Source organism: Penicillium robsamsonii (assembly GCF_028829455.1).
Source record: "Penicillium robsamsonii strain IBT 29466 chromosome Unknown utg000001l_segment0_segment0, whole genome shotgun sequence".
Lineage (NCBI taxonomy): Eukaryota > Fungi > Ascomycota > Eurotiomycetes > Eurotiales > Aspergillaceae > Penicillium > Penicillium robsamsonii.
The window spans coordinates 8,185,225-8,206,139 of NW_026643219.1; the positions used below are offsets into that span (position 1 = coordinate 8,185,225).

Here is a 20,915-nt window from a genome sequence, read left to right on the forward strand (position 1 = left end):
ACATCCTATTTGAAGATATCCTCATTATATTCGCGACGGTAAGCGTCAGCCACTTGATGCATTATTCCGTGATCGGGAATCACGTCGAACCCGTTCATATTCATTGTCCGGATTGTTTCCAAATCCAGCGGGCCGTCATTTCGAGTTCTCAATTGCTTCAAAAGAGCAACTGCATCCGACAGATCTAGATTCGCCTTTCGATCCCGCTGCGCAGCATAGATCCTCCTCAATTTGCGCTCCAGGGCCCATTCGACCGGAGCGGCCAGGATCTCGAGGTTTTCCCCTTTAAACAGTGTGATGTCCTGTTTCTCGGCTAGTTTAAACAAGGTCTCTCGGGTTTTCCTCGTTACGAAGATAGCCATGGCTTCGTTGATCCAGTCATCGGTAAAGTGTAGTTTCTCTGCCACAGAAAGGACAGCCTCATGGAAGGCATTCTTTATCTCCTTGTCATCGGCAAACTCAGGATCAATCAGATAATCGATATCGCCTGTACTCTCGCGATTCTTGAGATATGACACCGCAAGGAACCCACCTGCACTGATCAGTCGGATGGGCGCGAATGCAACGAGCCAGTCGTCGCGACCCATTGCGCGATCGAGTGCTAAAAGGCCTTTTGTATAGTTAGCGTTAAAGGCAGCTTCTGTATAGTAGACCTTTTACAGGGTATCTTACCCTCTTCGAAATCTTTTGAATCGAGGAATCTCTTTCGTTCAGTCATGGTTTCAGTCAGCTTGTTAGAGAAAATATATCTCGGGTTAGAGTATGAGATTTGTATTTGGTGTCAGGAACTTTCCAAGGTTAGAACCCCTGTATACGCCGTCGTTATGGTGTGTTGCTTTCAGCCATAATTGGTAGAATCATACGGGAGATCATGCAATGAGGCTGACAAAAAAGACCGAGGCGAATATAATAACCAATCCCAGGTGACTCTGGTGATGTGTGTGTCCTGAAACTGCCTTGTTAAAACACCGGCGCTTACCCACAGGGCATGTATGGTTGTAGCGAAGGGCTAAAAATATCCGATAAGTAAGATGCCAGTATATATACAAAGTCAAAGACATTGATAGGGAAATAATTGACATTCATTAGAAATTTAGCGCCCCTTATCCCATTCCAAATCCCCAATTCGCTCCCGTTTACGCTCGCGCTCTCGATCACGCTGGAATCCTTTCTTTCGTCCAACCACCTCTTTCTCTCGCTCACGAGGATCAATCACCATCAGTGAATCTGCCTCACCTCCGTGCTCGCGCTTCCAGTTTAAGTCTTTCCCTAGGGTATCTTTTCCAAATCGGAGTTCGTGTGAGAGCCAACCTCCCTCTTGCTGTTCAGAGTCGTCCACCTCTACCTTGGGGTCATCCCAAGCCTGGCAGGATTGGCAGTTTGCAATGAAGTGTAGATCGCAGAGGTGGGCTTCTTCGTCTTCTTCGTCTTCGTTTTGATTTTCGGCGTCTTTGTCCATGTGACTTTTCCCTTGTGATGCTGTGGTAGTTGGTTCGGGTTTAGCGCCTTCGAGCTTGGCTTTGAATGCGTTAAAGAGCTGCAATGCTTCTCGCTCAGCGGCGCTACTAGGCCCTGTCCCGTTGCGACTGGAGCCATTTGCAGACCCTGGAGGTGGCCGTTTCCGTCCTCGGATTGAGGTCTCGGGGATCATGGCTTCGAGGGCGGACTTCTTTCGGCCTGTGTCCTTGGGGCCGACGTCGACGTCACGGCGCATGGATGCCATCAGAGCGGCAATCTGAGCGTTTGTCCGCGACAGCTTGGACTCCTTCGCGGGTTTGGTATCCGGGGTTGGGGACCGAACAGGCGACTCAGGGTCAGGCAGGGGGAGTTGTGTTTCTGGGTCTGGTGTCTTTGGGCGTTTCTTACGATCTGTAGACGGTGATGGATCTAGAGATGGCGACCGGGGCCGTTTGCGCGGCTGTGATGGGGCTTCTCCTCGGGGTTTGGGTTTTGATATTTCGGTCTTTGCACTTGGCGCATCGACGACCAAATTGGTGTTGAATTTCGGCTTCGCTGGGCGTATAGGCATATCTTCGTCTCCGTCGTCTCCAAAGCTCAGCAGTGTCTTCCCGCCTTTCTGTGCCTTCTTCTTTTTCTTGGGTGCGCCCTTCTCTGCCTTCTCGGTAGTTGAGACTGTCTGTCTGTCCTTTAACTTGCCCTCCAATGGCCCCAGTTCTCCAACCTCGCAGGATGTCACCTTGACCGGATAAACGGGTCGCTCAGTGCCCGCAATGCGCTCGGCGTCTGCGATCTTCAACACATTGTAGATGCTATCTCCCTCTAGTCTCCCAAAAATTGTACATTTTCCATTCATCTCACGCTCCGTGTTCGCTAGCGTGATAAAAAATTGACTGCCGTATGTTCCGTCCTCGCTCTTAGCCATTCCCAGCAAGCCACGTCGATTGAAACGTAACCGACTGTGCAGCTCATCACGTAGAACCACTCGCTCTTCCGGATCCCGAGCTTCAGGGTCGAATTCGAATTCTGGGTATTCATAGATAGAGGTTCCGCCGGAGCCAGTGCCGGTGGGATCACCGCCCTGGATCACAAAATCGGGGGCTACCCGATGGAAGATTGTGCCGGCATAGTAATTATCCTTGCAATGCTGGAGGAAGTTCTTGCAGGTGAGAGGGGCCTGGCTTGCGAATAGCGCGATCTGGATAGGGCCAACCGTCGTGTTGAGCGTGGCCGATGCAGTGGGATTGGGCTCGCTGGTGTATTGGGAGGACATAATGGGCAAGTAAGCTACCGGCTTATGGCGCGTGCCACAATGGGGGGTAAAGCGAGGTTTTGGAGTGTGTTTGGGGATATGGACACCCCTCCTGAATGTCGCGATTCAATGGGTTGGTTTCTTCGATCAAAAGCTCAAAGGGAACGTCATGTCACGTGATGTTGGCCCAGCCCTTATCTACAGGTCATTGTTTATAAGATGAAATTAGATGAAACAAAAGTATGAACATCATTTCTTTGCATTCAATACTACATGACACATTTTGTACATCCCCCACATTCCTTGCAATACTTGTGACTAGCCAGGTAACATGGGGGGGGGGAGGCTATGTGTTGGGCATAAAACTTTTGTCGCATTTGGGAATAATTGATAGCGGTGGAAGCTCAGAGACTCTTTGGTATGTTGAGCAGATGTTGAGCATGCTTCTACCAGACTTGACGTTTGGTGACAGTACTGGTAGGTGGTTGAATGATTCGAAATCAACTCCCTCGGCTTACCGCATCGTCGCTGTGAGATATTGCTTTGAGAGGAGATATTTGGCGTTGACAAGCGTTTTGTCGGTTGCAAAATTGAGACTTCAGTCGGACACTGACATGCCAACCTTGCAAGCACATGTCGGCTGGACACAATCCAAGAAAATGGAGTCTTGAGATGATTACTGCCGGGGTGTTGGTAAAGATCAAGACGCGAACAGTCGCAGGTGTGTCGCATGGGAGTAGTCCGGTGTGTGTTGTCGCGTAGGGTGAAATTACTGATCATCTTCATGATGGGTGTCGCATGGGTGCTGCTTGATGGAGTCCAGAGGAAGATCACCACCGAGCAACCTTGCTCCAGTTCAGCAAGCCAGATTCACACCAGTTGTCCCTCTGCCAGAGTCTGTGGAACAATCATCCGGTTCTGCATCTGCTCCTGTTCTTGGTGCTGCTCCGGCCCCGAAGCCCTGGCATGAAGTCCTAACTTACACCGCAGACGGCGCAAAGTGCGCCCAGAGATACCGTAACCTTCTTGCTGCAACATGTTGAGCATAGCCTTGTCGGTCAGCCTGTCCTGCATGAAAAGCATCTTAATGCGCGCATGCAAAGCCTCATCGCCTGTCGTCGTTCGGTGTCGCTTTCGGACGCCCCACTTGCGAAGGCGGGACTGGATGGTTCGCTCCTTGACCTGGATGTTATGACAATTTTCGAGGGCGCGGCTAATGGAGTCGCTACTGATGCCGTGGTGGAAGAGAGCAATGATCTCATCCCGGTAGGGTTCTAAATTGATCTGTTGGCGAGGCATTCTGGGGTTGACAAGAGAAGAGAAGAGAGGAGATGAGTTGGGGAAAGTTTAGAGTTGTCTCAAGGCGGTGAATCTCCGGAATGATCACGCTTGATATGGATGCGATGGCTTCAAAGTTCGACGAAGAGAGATGTTATTGAAGATGTGATGCTCATTAGCTTGGGCAGAGATCTGACCTGCAAGTTTTTTTAAAAAAAATATTGGATCAAATAGGATGCATGGAACACCCCGATACAATTACATGCAAGATGCTAATTAAGCCTCTCAGCTGTCATGTTAGATTGTAGAGTAATTGTATAGTTCCAAAATCAGATTCAAGTTATCATTTCATTTTCATAGATTCATTACGGATTGCGAATCCTACCAAGCAAGTCACAGAATTCAGATATTTGTCTGATCCATTCGAACTCGACCTAAACCTTTTTCTCCGCCTCGACACCAGCATGCGAGCTCATCATTTCAGGGCTGGACTTGTTCCGCTTTGCAATGCGGAATCCACCAAGCAGGAAGAAAATAGCCTGCAGACCAAGAATCACCGCGAGGGTAACCATCGCACCAATGACACCCGCCACAACGAGGGACATCCCCGAGCCACTAGTGCTAGAGGTGCTAGCAGAGTCAGAGGCGCTGCTGCTGTCCGAACTGGCGCACTGGCCCTCTGTATTGCCGCACATGGTACACCACTCCTCATCGGATGTCACGGCGACCTCTTTGATCTTGGAGGAAAAGTCGTCCCAGGAGAGAAGTTTGCTTGACTGGCCGAATAGTGGGTATGCAGTAGGCTCAGATGAGCCCGTGATGGTACCGTTGTGGAACATGAAACGCACGCTGAGGTCGGACGTGTCAGTCGGGAAGTCGGTGCCACTGGCGTTTGTCACCAGTTCGAAGACCATTGACGAGGCGTAGTCCGGGATTCCGGTAAAGTTGACGGAGGCAGCAGGCATCTGCAAGAGGCCGAAGAGAGAAAATATGGTGCCATAGGAGCCGAATCCGATGTTCAGCTTGGACTTGCCCTTGGTGGCGATGGTCTCGTTGAGCGAGGTCAGGATTTCGCCCGCCAAGACAGCACCGTCGATGGCGCGTACTTTATCGGAAGAGTTGTAAGCCAGGTTGAATTCATGGCTTCCAGCTAGAGCAATCAACTGGTGGTACACCTCATCGGTCAGGTCTGACTTGTGAGGGAATTGACTGGTAGAGTTATGGATTTTGCCGACGTTCAAGTAGTCGAAGATGGTATAGGCGTTCTTGAAGGATATATCCGACGAGGCAAATGCGCCCTCTAGCATGGGTGAAAGCGATTGGTAGAATTCCTTGGTCGAGGACAGTAGCGAGGTGTACATGTCGGAGAAAAAGTAGTTGTTGCTGCTCACGGTTGCCTTTTGACATCCAGTAGAGCCCTGCAACCAGCTGGAATCCTCGGCGTTCTTGCTTGTAGTAGCCGGTGTCAACAAAATGAGCTGATAGCCGTTCAATGGTGCCTCGACCGAGTTTCCACTGCCTAGGGTCTGGGAAGCTACTTTTCCCGCGGGGGGATATACACCCTGTAGGAAGCCAGTGGCAGAGTTCTGCAGGACGGCCTCCGAGGGAGCAGAGGCACTGATCTGCTTTGGGTTGACAACATCGGCACTAATGCCCTCGATCTGCTTGGAAGAGTTGGACGAGATGTATCGCTCGTTATAGAAGGATCCTGCATTAAAGACCTCCCGGTAGCCCAGGTCGGTCAGTTGAGTGCTACCAAAAACCTTTGGTGTACGATCTCCATGGCGGGCGAAAATATACGCACCCAGCACCCGCTCGGCATCAACCACAGGAGACAGAGACGCAGCCAGCAAAAGACCCTGGATCGAGTAGCGCATAGTGAAATCAGAAGAAATTGTCAGTAAATTCCCCGGGGTGGTTGCAACTCCTTATCTGGTTTATGTCGAACGGCCAAGCGGGCAAGATACAATGACTCTTCCCCCTTTCCCCTCAGGGTCTTGGTACCTAAACCCAAAGGCAAGTTTAGGCCTCATAGTAAATTAGTCTGAGAGTAGTCTAGTGGAATTATTCCACCAGAATCATTGGTCAGTCTTGAATGTCAACAAAGTTGTAAGTCAACAAATTAGCTAACTGAAAATCATCTCCGCGGCCTGCGAGTGCGATAACGGAGGATAACGAGGGAGCAAGTCTAGATCGTCTAGATCGTCAAGAACGAAAATGGCAATTGGCTACTTGTCCGGAGTATTTCGGTTTAAGTAAAATAAGAGAAGTTTTTCCTTTTCGCCCAGACTCCAAGCCTACCCAGTTACATTTATATCAAAAACCAGATGTTTGGATATCGCTTATACTGTAACACCTTTGTCACCCAGTAACTCACACCCATTTCGCACCACACCAACAAGTCCTCCAGTCTGAATAGCTTCCGAACCACCCCCAGCAAGTCGCCATTCAATCTCGGCCAATCCCTCAAGCCACGTGATACGTGTTTGAGCGGGGACTTCGAGCTGTTGGAGTTGGTCTGCTAGTGCAGAGAGGATGTCGGCCAAAGCCAGACCCTTGCTGGACTTGAGGGTTTGTACGGTGTTTAGACAGGAAGTGACATCGCTGGTGGAGAGGATGGTGGTCATGATTTCTTGAATATCGGACGGGTGTGGGGCGGCAATGCAGTCGTAAATCGTCGCATTGGTGATAGTCTCGGGCTCGGGACGAGGAGCTTTAGGAGCGTCTCTCATCGGCAGTGGGATACCTAAAAAGATAACATGGGTCAATTGGGGATGGAAGCAGGGAGAAAGGACATGAACTTACTGCTGGCAAAGCATGCCTGAAGCACGTTGAGGGCTCGTCGCATATCACCTTTGCTCAGGGTCACTAGACTATCGACCGCATCGGGCTGGATCTTGACACCCTCCTTCTCAATCACTTTGTCGACCAAGGTCCGAATATCGACTTCCTTCAATGGACTAAACCGGAATCGAGTACACCGGGACAGGAGTGCCGGGGAGAGCTTATGTGTGTAGTTGGCAATGACGCAGAATCGGGTATTGGCCGTGTAGCGCTCCATGATACGACGAAGGGCCATTTGGGCGGTGGAAGTCATCGCATCGGCTTCATCCAAAATGATAAGCTTGTAACCTGCCAGAGAGGAGCCGGCAGTGCCTTGGGGGGCCATGTTGAAGATCTGTTTGGTGCCTGTTGTTCACGGTAAGCTGATAGTTCAACCCGAGACTCCTAGGGTACGAACTTGCAAAGGTCTTGATTTGTTCTCGAACAACGTCAATACCACGATCATCACTTGCATTCAACTCCAACACCATCTGTCGCATGTTTTTCGTGCCGTAGATCCGCCGCGCCAGGGCCAGGATGGTGGAGGTCTTTCCGGTTCCTGGGGGTCCGTAGAGAAGGAGATGGGGTAGTCGCTGTATGACAGTGTTAACCAGAGGCCATCGTACATCCATCATAGGCATTTTGTTACATTTGTCTCCACGAACCGGTTGATAGTCGCGAGAATGTCTTGATGGCCAGAGACATCATCCAGGCTGCTTGGTCGGTATTTCTCGACCCTGACAAGTTTATTAGTGGCATAATAGAAGAGACACAATCCTCAAACTCACCAAGGCAAATTATCTTGAGCTTCAACTGGCAGATCGGCGACAGTTCTCTTTTTTCCACTGGCGTTCTCGGAGCTGAATTGCATGTCCTTGGGCGCATCCACGTCCATTTCGTCCTCGTAGTCCGACATGGTGAATGTCTCTTGAGTAGAGATAAATAATCAATATGAATCAAGAGGTAAATGAAAAGTGTGGTTTGACGCGTTGAGCGCGTAAAGAGGCTCGGGGCGGAAAATCGTATGGAGCTTGGGGGGACTCCACAGATGACATCCCTCTGCCTAACCTCCCAGGTCAACTTGTCCCCTCCGTCTTTTTGATTGAACGCTACAATTTAATTCTTCGACGCATTCCAAAATGCCTGTATGTTTCAATACCCTGTGTGTCCGAAGCCCCTTATTAATCAATGCAGGCATACCACTCCATCTTCCTGGAGGACCGTGATGTCCCCGTGATAGGTAGGAGAACACTCTAGCGCAGGAGTTCCTGGGCTATGAATCGACATTGAAAGAATTAAATTGACGAATTTCTCTTGACTAGGAAATTTCCCTATTCTTCCCCTTCGAACCCGTACTCGTGGCCCCGCATACACATTGCCCCCGCTTCCCAACATCGACGACATCGATGTGACCCCAGAAAGTGAATCATATGATTGCGTCGATGAAATCCTATCGCTCTTCCGTGCCAATGTCTTGTTCCGCAACTTCGAGATCAATGGTCCCGCGGACCGCATGCTCATTTATGGAACTCTGTTTATTAGCGACTGCCTTGGAAAGGTCAAGCCAACAATGACTGCCCGGGAGGCGGAGAAGGTATGTTTCGATCCTATATATCAGTGTGATGTAGGAGAACTACCACTGACAATCTTATTCCCAGGCCCTGACCAACGCTGCCCTCGACAACTTTGCTATTCCTGGTGATGTGTCGTTCCCGCTTAACCAGGCCTTTGAGCCCCCCCGTGACCGCCAGGACGCCGAAACCCTTCGCCAGTGAGATTCTCGCTGCTATATATTGCAGAGCAATCTTGGCTAACCGGTTCTTGTGATTCTAGGTTCATCTCGCAGGTGCGACAGGAGATCGCCATCCGCCTACACGCTAGATTATACCCCGGTGGAGTCGGGCCATCAAAGGTAAGTGGGAGCAAAGAACGAACTCATGGTCTATCCCAAGTACTAATTCATTTTAGTTCTGGCTGAGTTTCACGAAGAGAAAGTTCATGGGAAAGAGTCTCTAGACGACGAGCGTTGCTGTATATTGTTTGATGAAATTCAGCGCATGAATGAATTTGATACTTGATTCAAAACCACGATCGCTTTGCGTAGCGACCAGAGACACTTGGATGTGGCCACTTGCGCATCTGGGAGTCAAATTCCCCAGACTAACCCTAACTCGATGCCCAGTATGACCCAAACAAGGGGTAGCAGGTAAAGTGGGATCACATGAAAAATAAGAAGTAAGTGGTACTTGTACATTGAAATGGTATTTGATCTATTTTGAGGGCGTTTAGGGCGTTCATTCAGGAAACCTAGGTCATCTCCACATCTCGATCACTGATCGGGGTAGATGTCGTTTCCACCTTCCGTCTCTTGCGAACGTTGCCAGCAGCCTGGATATTCTGTGCAGTGGGGAACACGCGAACCCCATGGAAGAGATATCCCTCTGCGCCACCACGTCCAGTCATGAGGGGGTGAGTTCGACCGGGTAGAACTTGCCAAGGGCGTACACGCGACGTTTGTAAGGTAGGGGGAAGGAGAATCGTGGGATCAACGACAAATTCTTCATGAAGTGTGGACAAATCAACGGCCTCTCCCTCGGGAGTCTGCAACTCCAACTCTCGCTTTTTGCTGATAAATGCGGTCCTCCGAGCAGTGGAGTACATGTCTGCCAATTCCACCAGAGACTCAACTGTCGGAGAATACACGACAACAGGGGCAGACCCCGCAAGGAGCGGGACCATTGTCTTTAAAACGCTTGCCGGCTCTAGTAAGGTGGACACGATCAGACCGTCAAAGTTACCGGCCCGACCCTCGTCCACAACTGCTTTAACTCGCCCCCATCGATTGCGCTTGTGGTAATACGCAGTGCGCTTGCTTTGTTTAAGCTCGGCCAATTCCTCTTCGGGTATGACGGGTGGTTCGTTGGCGTAGAGCGGATCGGAATTGGGGTCAGCCAACTGCATCCAGGAAATTGACTTGAGATGGGTGTGGAGTGGGTGGGATTCATCGGGGTTATTGGTGTCATAGCCAAAGAATTTTAAGAGTGACAGGTTCGGTTGTGAGTATGGGTGGATAACGGTGATAGTGTTGGTAGTAGCGGACATTGGCTGAGGACGTATGCGCCGGGGCTTTGGGAGGCCATTAGGAGGCTGGGATTCTGCGGCATTCTGGGTTGGAGCATCTTGTTCCTCTGTTGGATCTTCGTCGGCATCATGAGGATATAGAATTCCCATGCGCTCAGCCATCGCAGCGACAACCAGTCCGCCAGTCTCATCGACGATGGCATAACGTCCATTCGGCTTCATCCCCTCACCCACCTCAACGTTCCCACTGTGATGTACATTACCCCAACACCCGATGAGGCCGATGTGTTCGTCCCGTAGCTCCATCGACTTTTGCGCATCGCGTTCTTCGATCAAATAATTGGCGAGAAGGCCGACGTCCAGCGGGAGAACGGTGAACCGCTTCAGATACTTCTTGCGTTTCCGTAGTGTGTATTTGGCAAGAGAAAATGCAGTCTTCTGGTCGATTGCGGTGTGCGACTCCAAGAGCTTTGCGACAATGTCTTTCCCCGCGCCACCGGCCTCTTTCTTTAATTCTTCAATTTCCTCCAAAGTCAATTTCTGGGAAGAGTTTTCGTCATTGATTTGACGATTTGTTCGCATCGGTACTCCATTTTCGCCAGTATCCACGTCCTCACCCTCCCCATCTCCCTCCCCGTCCGCGAGTAGGGTCTCGGCATGCAACTCGGTTGCTGACACGACACGTAGTTGGTTGCCATCACCGTCGCATGCATCCAGGATTTCAAAGGTGAAGTAGAATGGTCGTCCAATAATCTGATTGGCGGTAAAGCTACCAAATCTACCCAAATTGACGACTCTGATCCAATGTTAGTTGTGGAATCTTCCCCGCATAGAGCAGAGAGTACTTACGTATCGGGGATGATCTGGATGAGTCTTAACTGATCCGACTGAAGCCGGATACCCACGAACTGGCCTGGGCGAATATAGGAATGCATGATGGCGATGGAACAGCTGTGCCTCTCGAGCCCTTCCACAAAATTATTCTGGAGACTTTTATGGCCGATAGAATGCTAGCCAATCAGAGGACGAGGATACTCACAGCCGGGTGGATAGATAGTCCGGTATACATGTTGATGCCTTAAGTGAACCTTATGCCTGAATGTGATGCCTGAATTCGATGCCTTAAATTACTGGCCCCGGCCATTTCGTCATAATTTCCCGCATACCATCCCATACCATACTAGTACCGCCCCTCAACCGACGATCCCCAAAGCCAACTCTTTGCATGTGAATAATACAGTAAATACCCATACTTGGAGCTTCCCCCAGGTCAACCAGTGGATCTGCGGAATCCGGGTGCCTTGCGAGGGACTCTGAGACTCTTGAGACTGTGAAATCATCCACCTCCGTCATTGCTTTGAATATAGTTTTCTCTTGATCTGGTATATCCGAGCTCAAGCTAAAGGGCTAAGCTGTTGCCCATTACGTATACGGGCAGGGCACTTCAGCCCCTGCAGCCCCAGCGCAAGGCGTTTTCCTTATACCTAATGACTTATTGTTATTATTTTGAGCCTGCATCCTGAATCAACTCTCGGATCCAAGATACAAATTCTTCTGTGTTCTTGACGTTGAGTCCCTTATTAGCCTTTTCATCCCTAGAACTATACGCGAACCCAAACCTTCACCCCCCCTCCGCTTCCCAAAAAGGTCAACGGACGTCTTCATGGGCCTGCGCAAACAGCCCCCACCGCGTCTGGAGAACATTAGCAAGTCAAATCCTCGATCGGACACACGTTCTCCCAAGTCACCCAACTCTGCATCCTCCCACCGCCCGACTTGTTTGAACCGATTTCCATCTGAGGACTCTATCTACTCCCCCGATCTCAACACCTCACCTGCGTTTGACCTGATGCCACTTGAGGAGGCACAGCGATCGCCAATGGGGTCTCCAACCAGCCAACCGCCAAGCTCATGGCCAAGCAATACCGGAAGGCCGGATGATGACCGCTCCGGTCAGTACAATCAGTACGAAAGCGCATACCAGGAAGCTGTAAATACCAACGGGCACTGGGCTCCGCCTACGTTGACAGCATGTCAGCAACAAGGAGCGGCCGAGAATGTGTGGCGGTTAACGGCCGACGCCGGCCAGACTACGACTGGGGAGCTACCGGTACAGCTAAAGTCAAATAACCCATTCTTAAAGCCTCGGCCGGCAGAGCATACTCAAGATCTCTTAGATCGCAATGAGTGGGTGCGTGATTCACATGCAACTTCAAACAGTGATTCATTGAGCCTAAGTATGACATTACTTGCTCCTGAAAGTTCTCTCAAAATGAGAAAGTTCTCTCAAAATGATATATGTTGCTAACAACTTACAGCCGAAGGATACATTCCAATGACTGCACGGCTCTCTCTCTTAGATGAGCCCGAACAAGGATCCCCATGGGCTGAGGCTCCTCGTCCTAATTCTCATTCCGAGCAACGCGCCGTGTTAGGCGGCCAGCAACTCGATGATAACTCACCGTGGGGGTCTCAACAGTCCATCAAGGTGTTGGCCCCCCAAGAGGTATACCTGCAAGGAATGCAGTCTAATCCATATGTCCCGGCGGGTTCTGTGAAGCCTTCTGATGCGTCTGGTGGGTATAACCATACTCGCGCGCCATATAAACCCTCATCCGATGCAAGCAGGCTCGGATCAGATGCTGGAATCAACACTCCACATGCTGATCTCCCTAGTAGGACCCCCACCACATCCCGTGAACTAATTGATTTGGGGGTGTCGGGCGCCACTGGTAATTCGGGAGTCGAGACCGGGTCTCATGCTGCGTCTTCGTTGTACTCAGAACCAACCGCGAACGGAGCAAGATCATTGTCAGAAAAACAAGAACACGCATCTTCCATGATGCAACAGCCACCACCACCCCAAACAACTCCAGTCATATCTGCCGCAGAAGCTGCACGACAAAGGGAGCAGAGATCAGAAACCTATACTATTCGACACATCCGATGGGCTGATCAAAGTGGTAAACTGGTGGAATCTCCGGTTTTAGTCCAAAATCAAAACGGACCCTGTCCGCTGCTGGCTCTTATAAATGCATTGGTGCTACAAGCGAACCCCAACACTCACCCACCGATTGTTAGAGCTCTGTCAACCCGCGAGCAAATTTCTCTGGGCCTGCTAATCGAGGCGATGTTTGAAGAGCTGACAATATGCCTAGGCCCTGATGAGGAGTTTCCGGACATCGAGGCCCTCACTCAATTCCTGACAATGTTGCATACAGGCATGAATGTCAACCCACGTTTGATAATGGTGAGTGCATGTGATATATCCGTCTAGGGCCACCTATACTAACTTAGTTTTAGGATTCTACTGAAGGATTTGGCACTTTTCTCGAAACCAGCGATCTTCGACTGTACAGCACGTTTGGTATACCATTGATCCATGCCTGGTTAGCGCCTTGGTCCAGTCCTACTCATGCCGCAATGTCACGCACTGCTCACTATTACGAGGATATTCAAATGCTGCCTTTTCGCAGACAAGAATTTGAGGATCGGGCGGCGCGAGGCGAGGCACTTGAACCTGCGGAAGAGAATACCATGGCGGATATCCAAACCATCCAACAATTTGTGGAAATTGAAAATCCGACACAATTAAGCCCGTTTGGCTTAACACAACTCTCGACTAAACTTGCGCCTGGATCTGTCTCTATTCTTTTCCGCAACGACCATTTCTCGACTCTATATAAACACCCGCAATCCCATCAACTCTACACTTTGGTTACTGATGCGGGCTATGCGGGCCATGCTGAGGTAGTTTGGGAATCTCTTGTCGATGTGACAGGGTTCAACACAGAATATTACTCTGGCGACTTTCGCCCCGTGGGCGCTGGTCCTTCGGCCCCATCTGGTCCCGCTCTCGCTCCTCGGATATCGAATGAGCCCACTCATTCTCCAACTGCAACCGAAGCATCGAAATCCCCCGAGCCTACTCAAGAACAGAGTGATGCAGATTATGCATATGCGCTCTCGCTTCAGTTCCAAGAAGAAGAGCGACGTGAAAATGCGAGGAACGAGCAGGCTCGCGATCGTCGTACGTCTGCCCCGATTACTTCTTCCAATCGACCATCACCTTCGCCTCGCTTGAGCAATGTACCTGCTCGATCTTCGAGTGTTGCCAATGCGATTGGATCTCAACATAGTCCACAACATGGGCCCGACCCCGAGGACCCAAACGCACCACCACCTCCCTATGAACAAGCTACCAGTGGGCCACGCTATTCGCCGCCTGACAGAAGGTCATACGGCGGTTCCCCGGCCAATCCCCCGGTAAATCAGTACTCCGGAAACCGAAATTCGCGCAATCGAAACCAGTCTCACCGACCCCGCCCTGTACGTACAGGGGATCTCAACATAATGGAGGCAGATCGGAACAAAGATTGCGTAGTGATGTGAACAATGCAAATGACCATACTTGCTTTATGCGAATGGATATGATCTGATGCGCCTACATAGCGGAGAAACAATGTCCAAGTTTAATATTATGAAAGTGCTACTACTCCGTAGTTGTTCCTCATTCTCCACGGGTTTATAAAAACCAACACGGACCTTCTCCGTGCAGGAGCGGGGCTAACAATACAAGACGTAGGTGTCAATGTAAATTGTCTACCTATTCCTAGGCTTGTCTCGAATGGATTACATCTAATTTGCCTAACCCTGGGGAAATTAAAGGACTCACCTTGTATTGGTGGAGAAGGCTTCTCATTGGAGGAGTTATTGCGCCTCTTCTCAGACAAGTAATCTTCCCCGGGAAAAAGACCAAAAAGTATGCAATTGCAATGAATGCCGAGCATAAGCACTACTTATCTGCAGGCCCTTTAGGTCAAGGGGGGCGTTTTGGCTTCTCATGCAATGTTCGTGAAGAAAACAACCCGGTCCGCCGATCCGCAGATTGACGACCAGGATTAGAGCATGATATGAAGAATGCTATAAAGATCCTTGACCTTCCCATGCTGAATCTGCCCAAGATCAGCTCTGCGAACAACCGGGACCTGTAGATTACCTTCGACAGTAGAACTCACAATGCAGGTTCTCCTTTCTGGTACCCTCCTGGCCCTCGTCGGGATAGCCCAGGCCGAGGTAGCTGGCTATGGACAGTGTATGGATCAATTCCCTCTGGCTGAGTGTTTACCCTTCGACTAACTGGCACCTAGGCGGAGGCGGTGGATACACAGGAAGCACCACTTGTGCGTCGGGCTTTGTCTGTACTTCGCAGAATGAGTGTATGTGAAGGTCGGCAGTTACATTAGAGCTTGACTTCATACTAACCTCTTCCAAGGGTACTCTCAATGCCTCCCAGGAACAGCAACCAGCAGTTCCACAACATCAGCAGTGACCACCAAGGCCACCACAACCACGCTGACAACGACGACCAAGTCAACCACGCAGGCAGCTACTGCTACCTCGTCGGGGGCTGTTTGCACTGGGACATTTAGTGCAATCTCAGCTTCCGACTTTGTGACTAATCTGCATCCCGGTTGGAACCTGGGAAACACCCTTGATGCTGTTCCCGATGAGGGATCTTGGAACAATCTACCAGTTGTCGCGTCGACATTTGATACCGTGAAGGCTGCCGGATTTAAGAGTGTCCGGCTCCCAGTTACCTATGCTTATCATTTTACCGGAAGCTCGCCAGATTGGACCGTTGACCCAGCATGGTTGCAGCGAGTCTCCGACGTTGTTGATATGATTGTCGCCCGTGGGCTCTATGCCATCGTTGATGTGCATCACGGTATGGTATATATAGCCTTGTATCCAAGACCTTTACTGACACGAAACAGATTCATGGGTTTGGGCTGATGTTAGCCAGTCTGGAGCCGATCTTACCATGATTGAAGAGAAATTCTACAAACTATGGTATCAAATTGGAACCAAGTTGGCCTGCAAATCCAATCTTGTTGCCTTTGAGCCTATCAACGAACCTCCATGCAATACTGCCGCCGATGCTACTGAGATCAACAAACTGAACAAGATTTTTCTCCAGGCTATCAACGATGCCGGTGGCTTCAACTCGCAAAGAGTCGTGACTCTAGTTGGAGGTGGTCAGGATAGCGTCAAGACTTCAGACTGGTTTGTTGCACCGTCTGGATTTTCGAATCCCTATGCTATTCAGTTCCACTATTATAGTCCTTGTGAGTCATGAATGAGTTTATATGGTCATGAATGAGTTTATATTATCGAGTTGAACTGACTGAGTTGCCTGCAGACGACTTCATTTTCAGCGCTTGGTAAGAGTATAGACCCGGCATATTAGCATTATTTACTGACGCCAAACAGGGGAAAGACCATTTGGGGCTCTGACAGTGACAAGACAACTATAAAGACCGACTTCCAGAACATCCGCAACGCATTCCCCAATGTACCTCTTGTTCTGGGCGAATACGATGCTTCACCCACCAACACTGAGCCCGCTGCTCGATGGAAGTACGTTGACTTCTTGATCAAGACTGCCGCGAGTCTTGACATCTCCTGTGTGCTGTGGGATAACGGATTGGATCACTTGGACCGAACCACCGGAGTCTGGCGTGACTCGAACTCGCTCTCGATGATCGCAAAATCCACCGAGTCTACTGCAAATAGTTTGCCAGATAGCACCGAGGATGGTTCTGCAACCACTCAGTCATCGTCGGCTTATATTTTCCATCAGTATGGAACAACTGTGACAGCGCAGACTCTTCCCTTCATCTTCAACGGTAACACGCTCTCATCAATCAGTGACTCTACTGGTACGAAATTGGCGTCGGGGACAGACTATTCTGTCTCGGGTACGAACATCGTCTTCGCAGCTTCGTACTTATCCAAGCATCTTTCATCGACCACAGCACCAGGTGTCGTTGCTACTCTAACCCTGAATTTCTCGGGAGGATACTCGTCGCCTGTTATCCAGATTGTTCAATGGAAGACTCCCACTCTGTCATCCACATCGGCAGTGGCCTCGTCTGTCTCGGGCTCTGACCTGTTAATTCCAATCACCTGGGGTGGACTGCCAACTATCGCTGCAGTAAAGGCTTTGACCAAGAGCGGAACATACCTGGTCGATGACTGGACACAATACCTGGGTCCTATTCAGCAAGCGAGAGCTGTAAGATGAGCCCCATTCCTCTTTTGACATTTGCCAAATCCTAACATATCAATCTAGACCTACGCTAACCAGTATAACTGGGACGCCTCCCACGTAATCCTCACTTCATCTGCGATTAACTCGGTCATCTCCGCTGGCCAATCGACCGTGTTCACCTTCGAGTTTTTCCCGCGGGATAGTGGTGTTGTGAATGCTGTCAACTTCACCTTGACTGTCTGATGGGATTTATATCTCAATGATCAAGGTGGTTATGCTAAGGAAATGGATCCACTGTGTTATAAATATATTTGAGCGCTTTTGATGGGGATTTGCTTAGCAGCCTCGGTATCGAATATCATGTTGCTCATCAATATCACGTTTATGTACAAAAAAGGAAAGAGAAAAAAGAAAAAAGAAACCAATCCATCGCTATCGTCAAGTCATTAAATTCCATGGCAGATAGCCAAGATCAATACAGAGTCTTCAATTCCCGTAAAGGAAGATGAGGGTCATATTTATCCCACACGATCTTGTTCCTCTCGTTCAAGTGCGCACCCTCATCCGTGATGCTGATTATTGAATCAGTCTCCAAAACCTCATGGTTACTGAACCCCCACTTATCTCGTGGGATCCACAAAGTTGGTGGTGGCGATGTCACACATGGCTCGAAATATGCTGTATGGATCTCTTCGGGTGTGTACGAAACCGCCTCAAGGTTCCGGCGAACCTTTTGACGCAATGCCGCGTAATCTTTGTACACGTTCGGGTGGAACCATCTCCAGAAGGCCATTGCGCGTGGGCGGCGCTCTTCGTTGATCGCTGCCACTGCGTCTTCTTTTTCTTGAAGCATTTCCTCTTCGGCGTCAAGGGATCGTGGTAAGAAAGTATTCAGTGGAGTGAGTGCGTCGTTGAGCGACATGTGTGCCAGGATGTTGCCAACCATGAATAGGACCATGATAATGACTGGGCCGATAGCGCCCTTGATGGCGCAAAGTCCTATCAAGCAAATCTCAGCCAGGTAGAGACCCGTCAACAAATGTTGCAGGGCTCGTGGGTAGACTAGTCCCTTTGTGTCGATGTCGATGTCATATACGAAGAGGAAGTTGTATCGGTAGGCTTGGTACACAAGATAAAGTCCGAGGAAGGCAAATCCCAGAATCAGAGGTGCGATGCATGAATAGGTCAACGCTAAATAATGAAGTCAGTTTGTCTTCGTTGGAGCATGAGTAGGGCATCTCTTACCAATTACAGCCATGTTGGTGAAGACGGGAAAGACATTGCCCCAGCTCAGACTGGCCAGTTCGGCCCATCCTTGAAACAGACGACGAGGGGAATAGGCAAAGAATGTGGTCACAAACTTGAACACCAAAGCGCTGACAATTTGAACAAGGGCCATGGAACTCATACTCAGTCCCTGCAGCATAAAGTAAGAAATGTAGAAATTAGTCGCCTTGGGTAAGTTCTGCGCCAGCAGATCTTTAACCGAGAGAGGATCCTTGACGATTTGTGCAGTAGCAGCCGATGCAGCCGATGTCAAGGTCGTGACCAAGAACACTTGTACCACTTGAAAGACAAAGTGGGCACTTTGTGTGAACAGCTCAACTCGTGCCTTTGATGGGACTCCAGCTAGCCTAGCACATACTATGTAAAAGTCAGCAGGGTTTCGAGGAACAAGACAAACTTGGGGAGCGTACTGCGACAGATGATCGGCACTAGGGACATCAACGCCGCTAGGGCCGCTGCAGGCAGAAGACCCTCAATCGCTCCTTTTATGAAATCGGGCAAGTCAAGGATAAAGTTGAGGAAGGGGATCAGCGTGCAGATGTACGTGATGTTCGAAATCGCACCAACTATTGCCGCAGGAAACGACCAAAAGATGACCATCGCCGCCAGGAATCCCTGGACTGCGAATCTCCTGACAATTCTTTGCCACCAGCTCAGATTCAGTGCCGGCCATACAACCTCGGAAGGTGAAACTCCAATAAATCGAGGCGTCATATGGAACGGCTGGTGATGCGACAGGGTTTGTAGGGCGACTTGTGCATCGGCCTGGCTGTTGAATTCGACAAAGATTGCACTGAGCATTTTTGCTTGGCCATTTTGGTGTTTGGATTGCATATTGGATACTTCTTCGGTTTTCTTTGCGAGCTCAGCCCGATACCAGTGGATGGAGTCGACCTTTTCGCCAAAAAATTTCAGTCGATGCATGGGACGTTCAACCTTATGAGACCATGATGGGTTGCTGGACTCGCAGTCCAGGCACGTATCAATAGTCAATTCGCCTGTTTTGATTGCTTGGATGCGAATTCTATTTGCGCGCCGAATGAGCTTAGTCTCTGCGGTTTCCAGCTTCTCGGCTAATTGATCTCTTTCTTTGACCATCTTTTCCAACTTTGAACAGTCGGAGGTAATCCAAGTTCGGCAGATCGAGTCCCCAAATACTTGTCGTAGTTTGTCCTCGTTCTTGTACGCGTCCGGAACTGACATGAAGAGGACTGTACGAGACGACATTCGAGTTGCATAGGCAGGCGAGTTGAGGTAGGCCTGACGGAGGTTTGCATAGTACAGGCTTTCTCTGACCACAACATAAAACACGAACGCTATACTCGTCAGTAGGCAGTTTTTTGCAAGTGGATCCTGAGGACTTACAGAAGTACACACATGCCACTATGACGTTGGCATAGTATCTGTTAGGATTCTTGACGTTACTGAAACTTAGGATGTCGAGCTCAGTATTGCCATTGCCCCCAGTGGCATGAAGAGGCAGCAGAATGGGCCATGTAATCACGCAGCCCGTCAAACATGTTGCAGCCAGGACGCGCAAAAATCGCAGGAACAGATAACCGTCGAGGGATGAGTGGTGAAGAACATGATTGTCTTCGATTTTTAAAAATGTCCCAAGCCAGTTAACCCAGCCAGAAGGCAATTCGGGACTCCGTTGATGCTCATGTATATCGGGCAAGTAGGATCTCGGAGCGTACCATCGACGCTGAGTTCGCCGAAATATCAGAAACAGGCTGACCCAAAACAAAGCGTATGCGAGCGCAGGCAATAAAGTCATCATCAATGCCGAGCCTGATGAACCCCCTCCGCCGGTGAGACTGCTGGCGATATCACCAGAGGTGGTCGACGCGTCGCCTCGCGACGAGCCAATATTTGAATCGTTATCCTGGATCACATTAGCAAGGATTTCTCTACGGGTTTGGTGGGGGGTGGTTATACCGTTATGTCCATGGTGAGTATAGTCTCTCCAAGTTGAAAAGCAAAGAAATATACAAGCCAATATGACAGGACATAGGGGACTATACGGAATAATCCCGTAGAAAAGAAGCAAAGAGAAAGGCAATGCTCTCTTCACATGGTCCCCGTTTCCGACCTGTCACCCACAATGAAGATTGACAAGTTCGTGAATGCAAGCGCTGATAGGCCAGATTAATTTATTAATCCCAAGTCTAGTCTTTGTCGATCCGATAGTTTGTGGGTCTCCCTTGGCGACATGTAAGAAGTACTCTATTATATTCGAAATGCAGTAATGTAGAACCGGTGTTCAACCTATCAAGTACAAAGAACCCTTTGAAAAAAAAAAAGAAAGAGATCGAAAAGGAGAAAAAAAACTAGAAAATCCACCAACTAGTGCGGGTCTACTCCAAAAAAATCCTATTTGGCCGATCCGCGCTAGTCGACCCCTGAGAACTTTGAAGATTTGAAGTTCATAGGTTCATGCAATATGAAACTATGTACTTCCAAGGTTTGCCATGTCCTGTGAACTTGTCGCACAAGGAATGGTACAAGGATTGTACAGAAGACCCTTCCACTGGACTCAGTAGCTCGGCTTCTACCCACAAGAGGCTTCAGGGCTGAATGCAAGGGGGTGGAAACTTGTACATGGAGAATGTTGTGGGAGTGTCAAAATATATGCCGAAAAACCGGTATATGCTTCTCACGTGGAAATGTGTGAGAATATAT

The 20,915-nt window shown here is 49.6% G+C and overlaps 10 protein-coding genes across 10 annotated transcripts; 3 read left to right on the forward strand and 7 right to left on the reverse strand.

Moving 5' to 3' along the window:
• Positions 1 to 5: 5 nt before the first annotated feature.
• On the reverse strand, positions 6 to 718 carry N7447_003180 (uncharacterized protein; the record flags this gene model as incomplete). Its single annotated transcript, XM_057227455.1, has 2 exons — positions 6 to 610; positions 673 to 718. The coding sequence occupies 2 exons, from the start codon at positions 716 to 718 to the stop codon at positions 6 to 8; spliced, it is 651 nt and encodes a 216-aa protein (XP_057091471.1).
• A 375-nt stretch (positions 719 to 1,093) lies between these two features.
• On the reverse strand, positions 1,094 to 2,731 carry cwc27 (putative peptidyl-prolyl cis-trans isomerase; the record flags this gene model as incomplete). The annotated part of the gene is made up of 1 exon (XM_057227456.1): positions 1,094 to 2,731. The coding sequence occupies one exon, from the start codon at positions 2,729 to 2,731 to the stop codon at positions 1,094 to 1,096; it is 1,638 nt and encodes a 545-aa protein (XP_057091472.1).
• An 849-nt stretch (positions 2,732 to 3,580) lies between these two features.
• Positions 3,581 to 4,009, reverse strand: N7447_003182 (Clr5 domain-containing protein; the record flags this gene model as incomplete). The annotated part of the gene is made up of 1 exon (XM_057227457.1): positions 3,581 to 4,009. One exon carries the CDS (start codon positions 4,007 to 4,009, stop codon positions 3,581 to 3,583), a length of 429 nt encoding a protein of 142 aa, XP_057091473.1.
• A 413-nt stretch (positions 4,010 to 4,422) lies between these two features.
• N7447_003183 (uncharacterized protein) lies at positions 4,423 to 5,865 on the reverse strand (the record flags this gene model as incomplete). The annotated part of the gene is made up of 1 exon (XM_057227458.1): positions 4,423 to 5,865. The coding sequence occupies one exon, from the start codon at positions 5,863 to 5,865 to the stop codon at positions 4,423 to 4,425; it is 1,443 nt and encodes a 480-aa protein (XP_057091474.1).
• Positions 5,866 to 6,330: 465 nt separating this feature from the next.
• N7447_003184 (replication factor C subunit 3) lies at positions 6,331 to 7,727 on the reverse strand (the record flags this gene model as incomplete). The annotated part of the gene is made up of 5 exons (XM_057227459.1): positions 6,331 to 6,734; positions 6,794 to 7,177; positions 7,230 to 7,404; positions 7,461 to 7,548; positions 7,600 to 7,727. The coding sequence occupies 5 exons, from the start codon at positions 7,725 to 7,727 to the stop codon at positions 6,331 to 6,333; spliced, it is 1,179 nt and encodes a 392-aa protein (XP_057091475.1).
• A 223-nt stretch (positions 7,728 to 7,950) lies between these two features.
• N7447_003185 (actin-related protein 2/3 complex subunit 3) lies at positions 7,951 to 8,827 on the forward strand (the record flags this gene model as incomplete). Its single annotated transcript, XM_057227460.1, has 6 exons — positions 7,951 to 7,956; positions 8,006 to 8,051; positions 8,134 to 8,405; positions 8,470 to 8,582; positions 8,645 to 8,723; positions 8,780 to 8,827. The coding sequence occupies 6 exons, from the start codon at positions 7,951 to 7,953 to the stop codon at positions 8,825 to 8,827; spliced, it is 564 nt and encodes a 187-aa protein (XP_057091476.1).
• Positions 8,828 to 9,118: 291 nt separating this feature from the next.
• On the reverse strand, positions 9,119 to 10,827 carry trm6 (tRNA 1-methyladenosine methyltransferase subunit GCD10; the record flags this gene model as incomplete). The annotated part of the gene is made up of 2 exons (XM_057227461.1): positions 9,119 to 10,688; positions 10,742 to 10,827. The coding sequence occupies 2 exons, from the start codon at positions 10,825 to 10,827 to the stop codon at positions 9,119 to 9,121; spliced, it is 1,656 nt and encodes a 551-aa protein (XP_057091477.1).
• A 728-nt stretch (positions 10,828 to 11,555) lies between these two features.
• On the forward strand, positions 11,556 to 14,284 carry N7447_003187 (MINDY family deubiquitinase; the record flags this gene model as incomplete). The annotated part of the gene is made up of 3 exons (XM_057227462.1): positions 11,556 to 12,129; positions 12,211 to 13,142; positions 13,196 to 14,284. 3 exons carry the CDS (start codon positions 11,556 to 11,558, stop codon positions 14,282 to 14,284), a joined length of 2,595 nt encoding a protein of 864 aa, XP_057091478.1.
• A 627-nt stretch (positions 14,285 to 14,911) lies between these two features.
• N7447_003188 (putative extracellular endoglucanase) lies at positions 14,912 to 17,189 on the forward strand (the record flags this gene model as incomplete). Its single annotated transcript, XM_057227463.1, has 7 exons — positions 14,912 to 14,987; positions 15,043 to 15,111; positions 15,168 to 15,620; positions 15,670 to 16,020; positions 16,095 to 16,116; positions 16,166 to 16,970; positions 17,028 to 17,189. The coding sequence occupies 7 exons, from the start codon at positions 14,912 to 14,914 to the stop codon at positions 17,187 to 17,189; spliced, it is 1,938 nt and encodes a 645-aa protein (XP_057091479.1).
• Positions 17,190 to 17,418: 229 nt separating this feature from the next.
• N7447_003189 (uncharacterized protein) lies at positions 17,419 to 20,183 on the reverse strand (the record flags this gene model as incomplete). Its single annotated transcript, XM_057227464.1, has 5 exons — positions 17,419 to 18,137; positions 18,192 to 18,590; positions 18,644 to 19,549; positions 19,599 to 20,118; positions 20,172 to 20,183. The coding sequence occupies 5 exons, from the start codon at positions 20,181 to 20,183 to the stop codon at positions 17,419 to 17,421; spliced, it is 2,556 nt and encodes an 851-aa protein (XP_057091480.1).
• Positions 20,184 to 20,915: the final 732 nt, after the last annotated feature.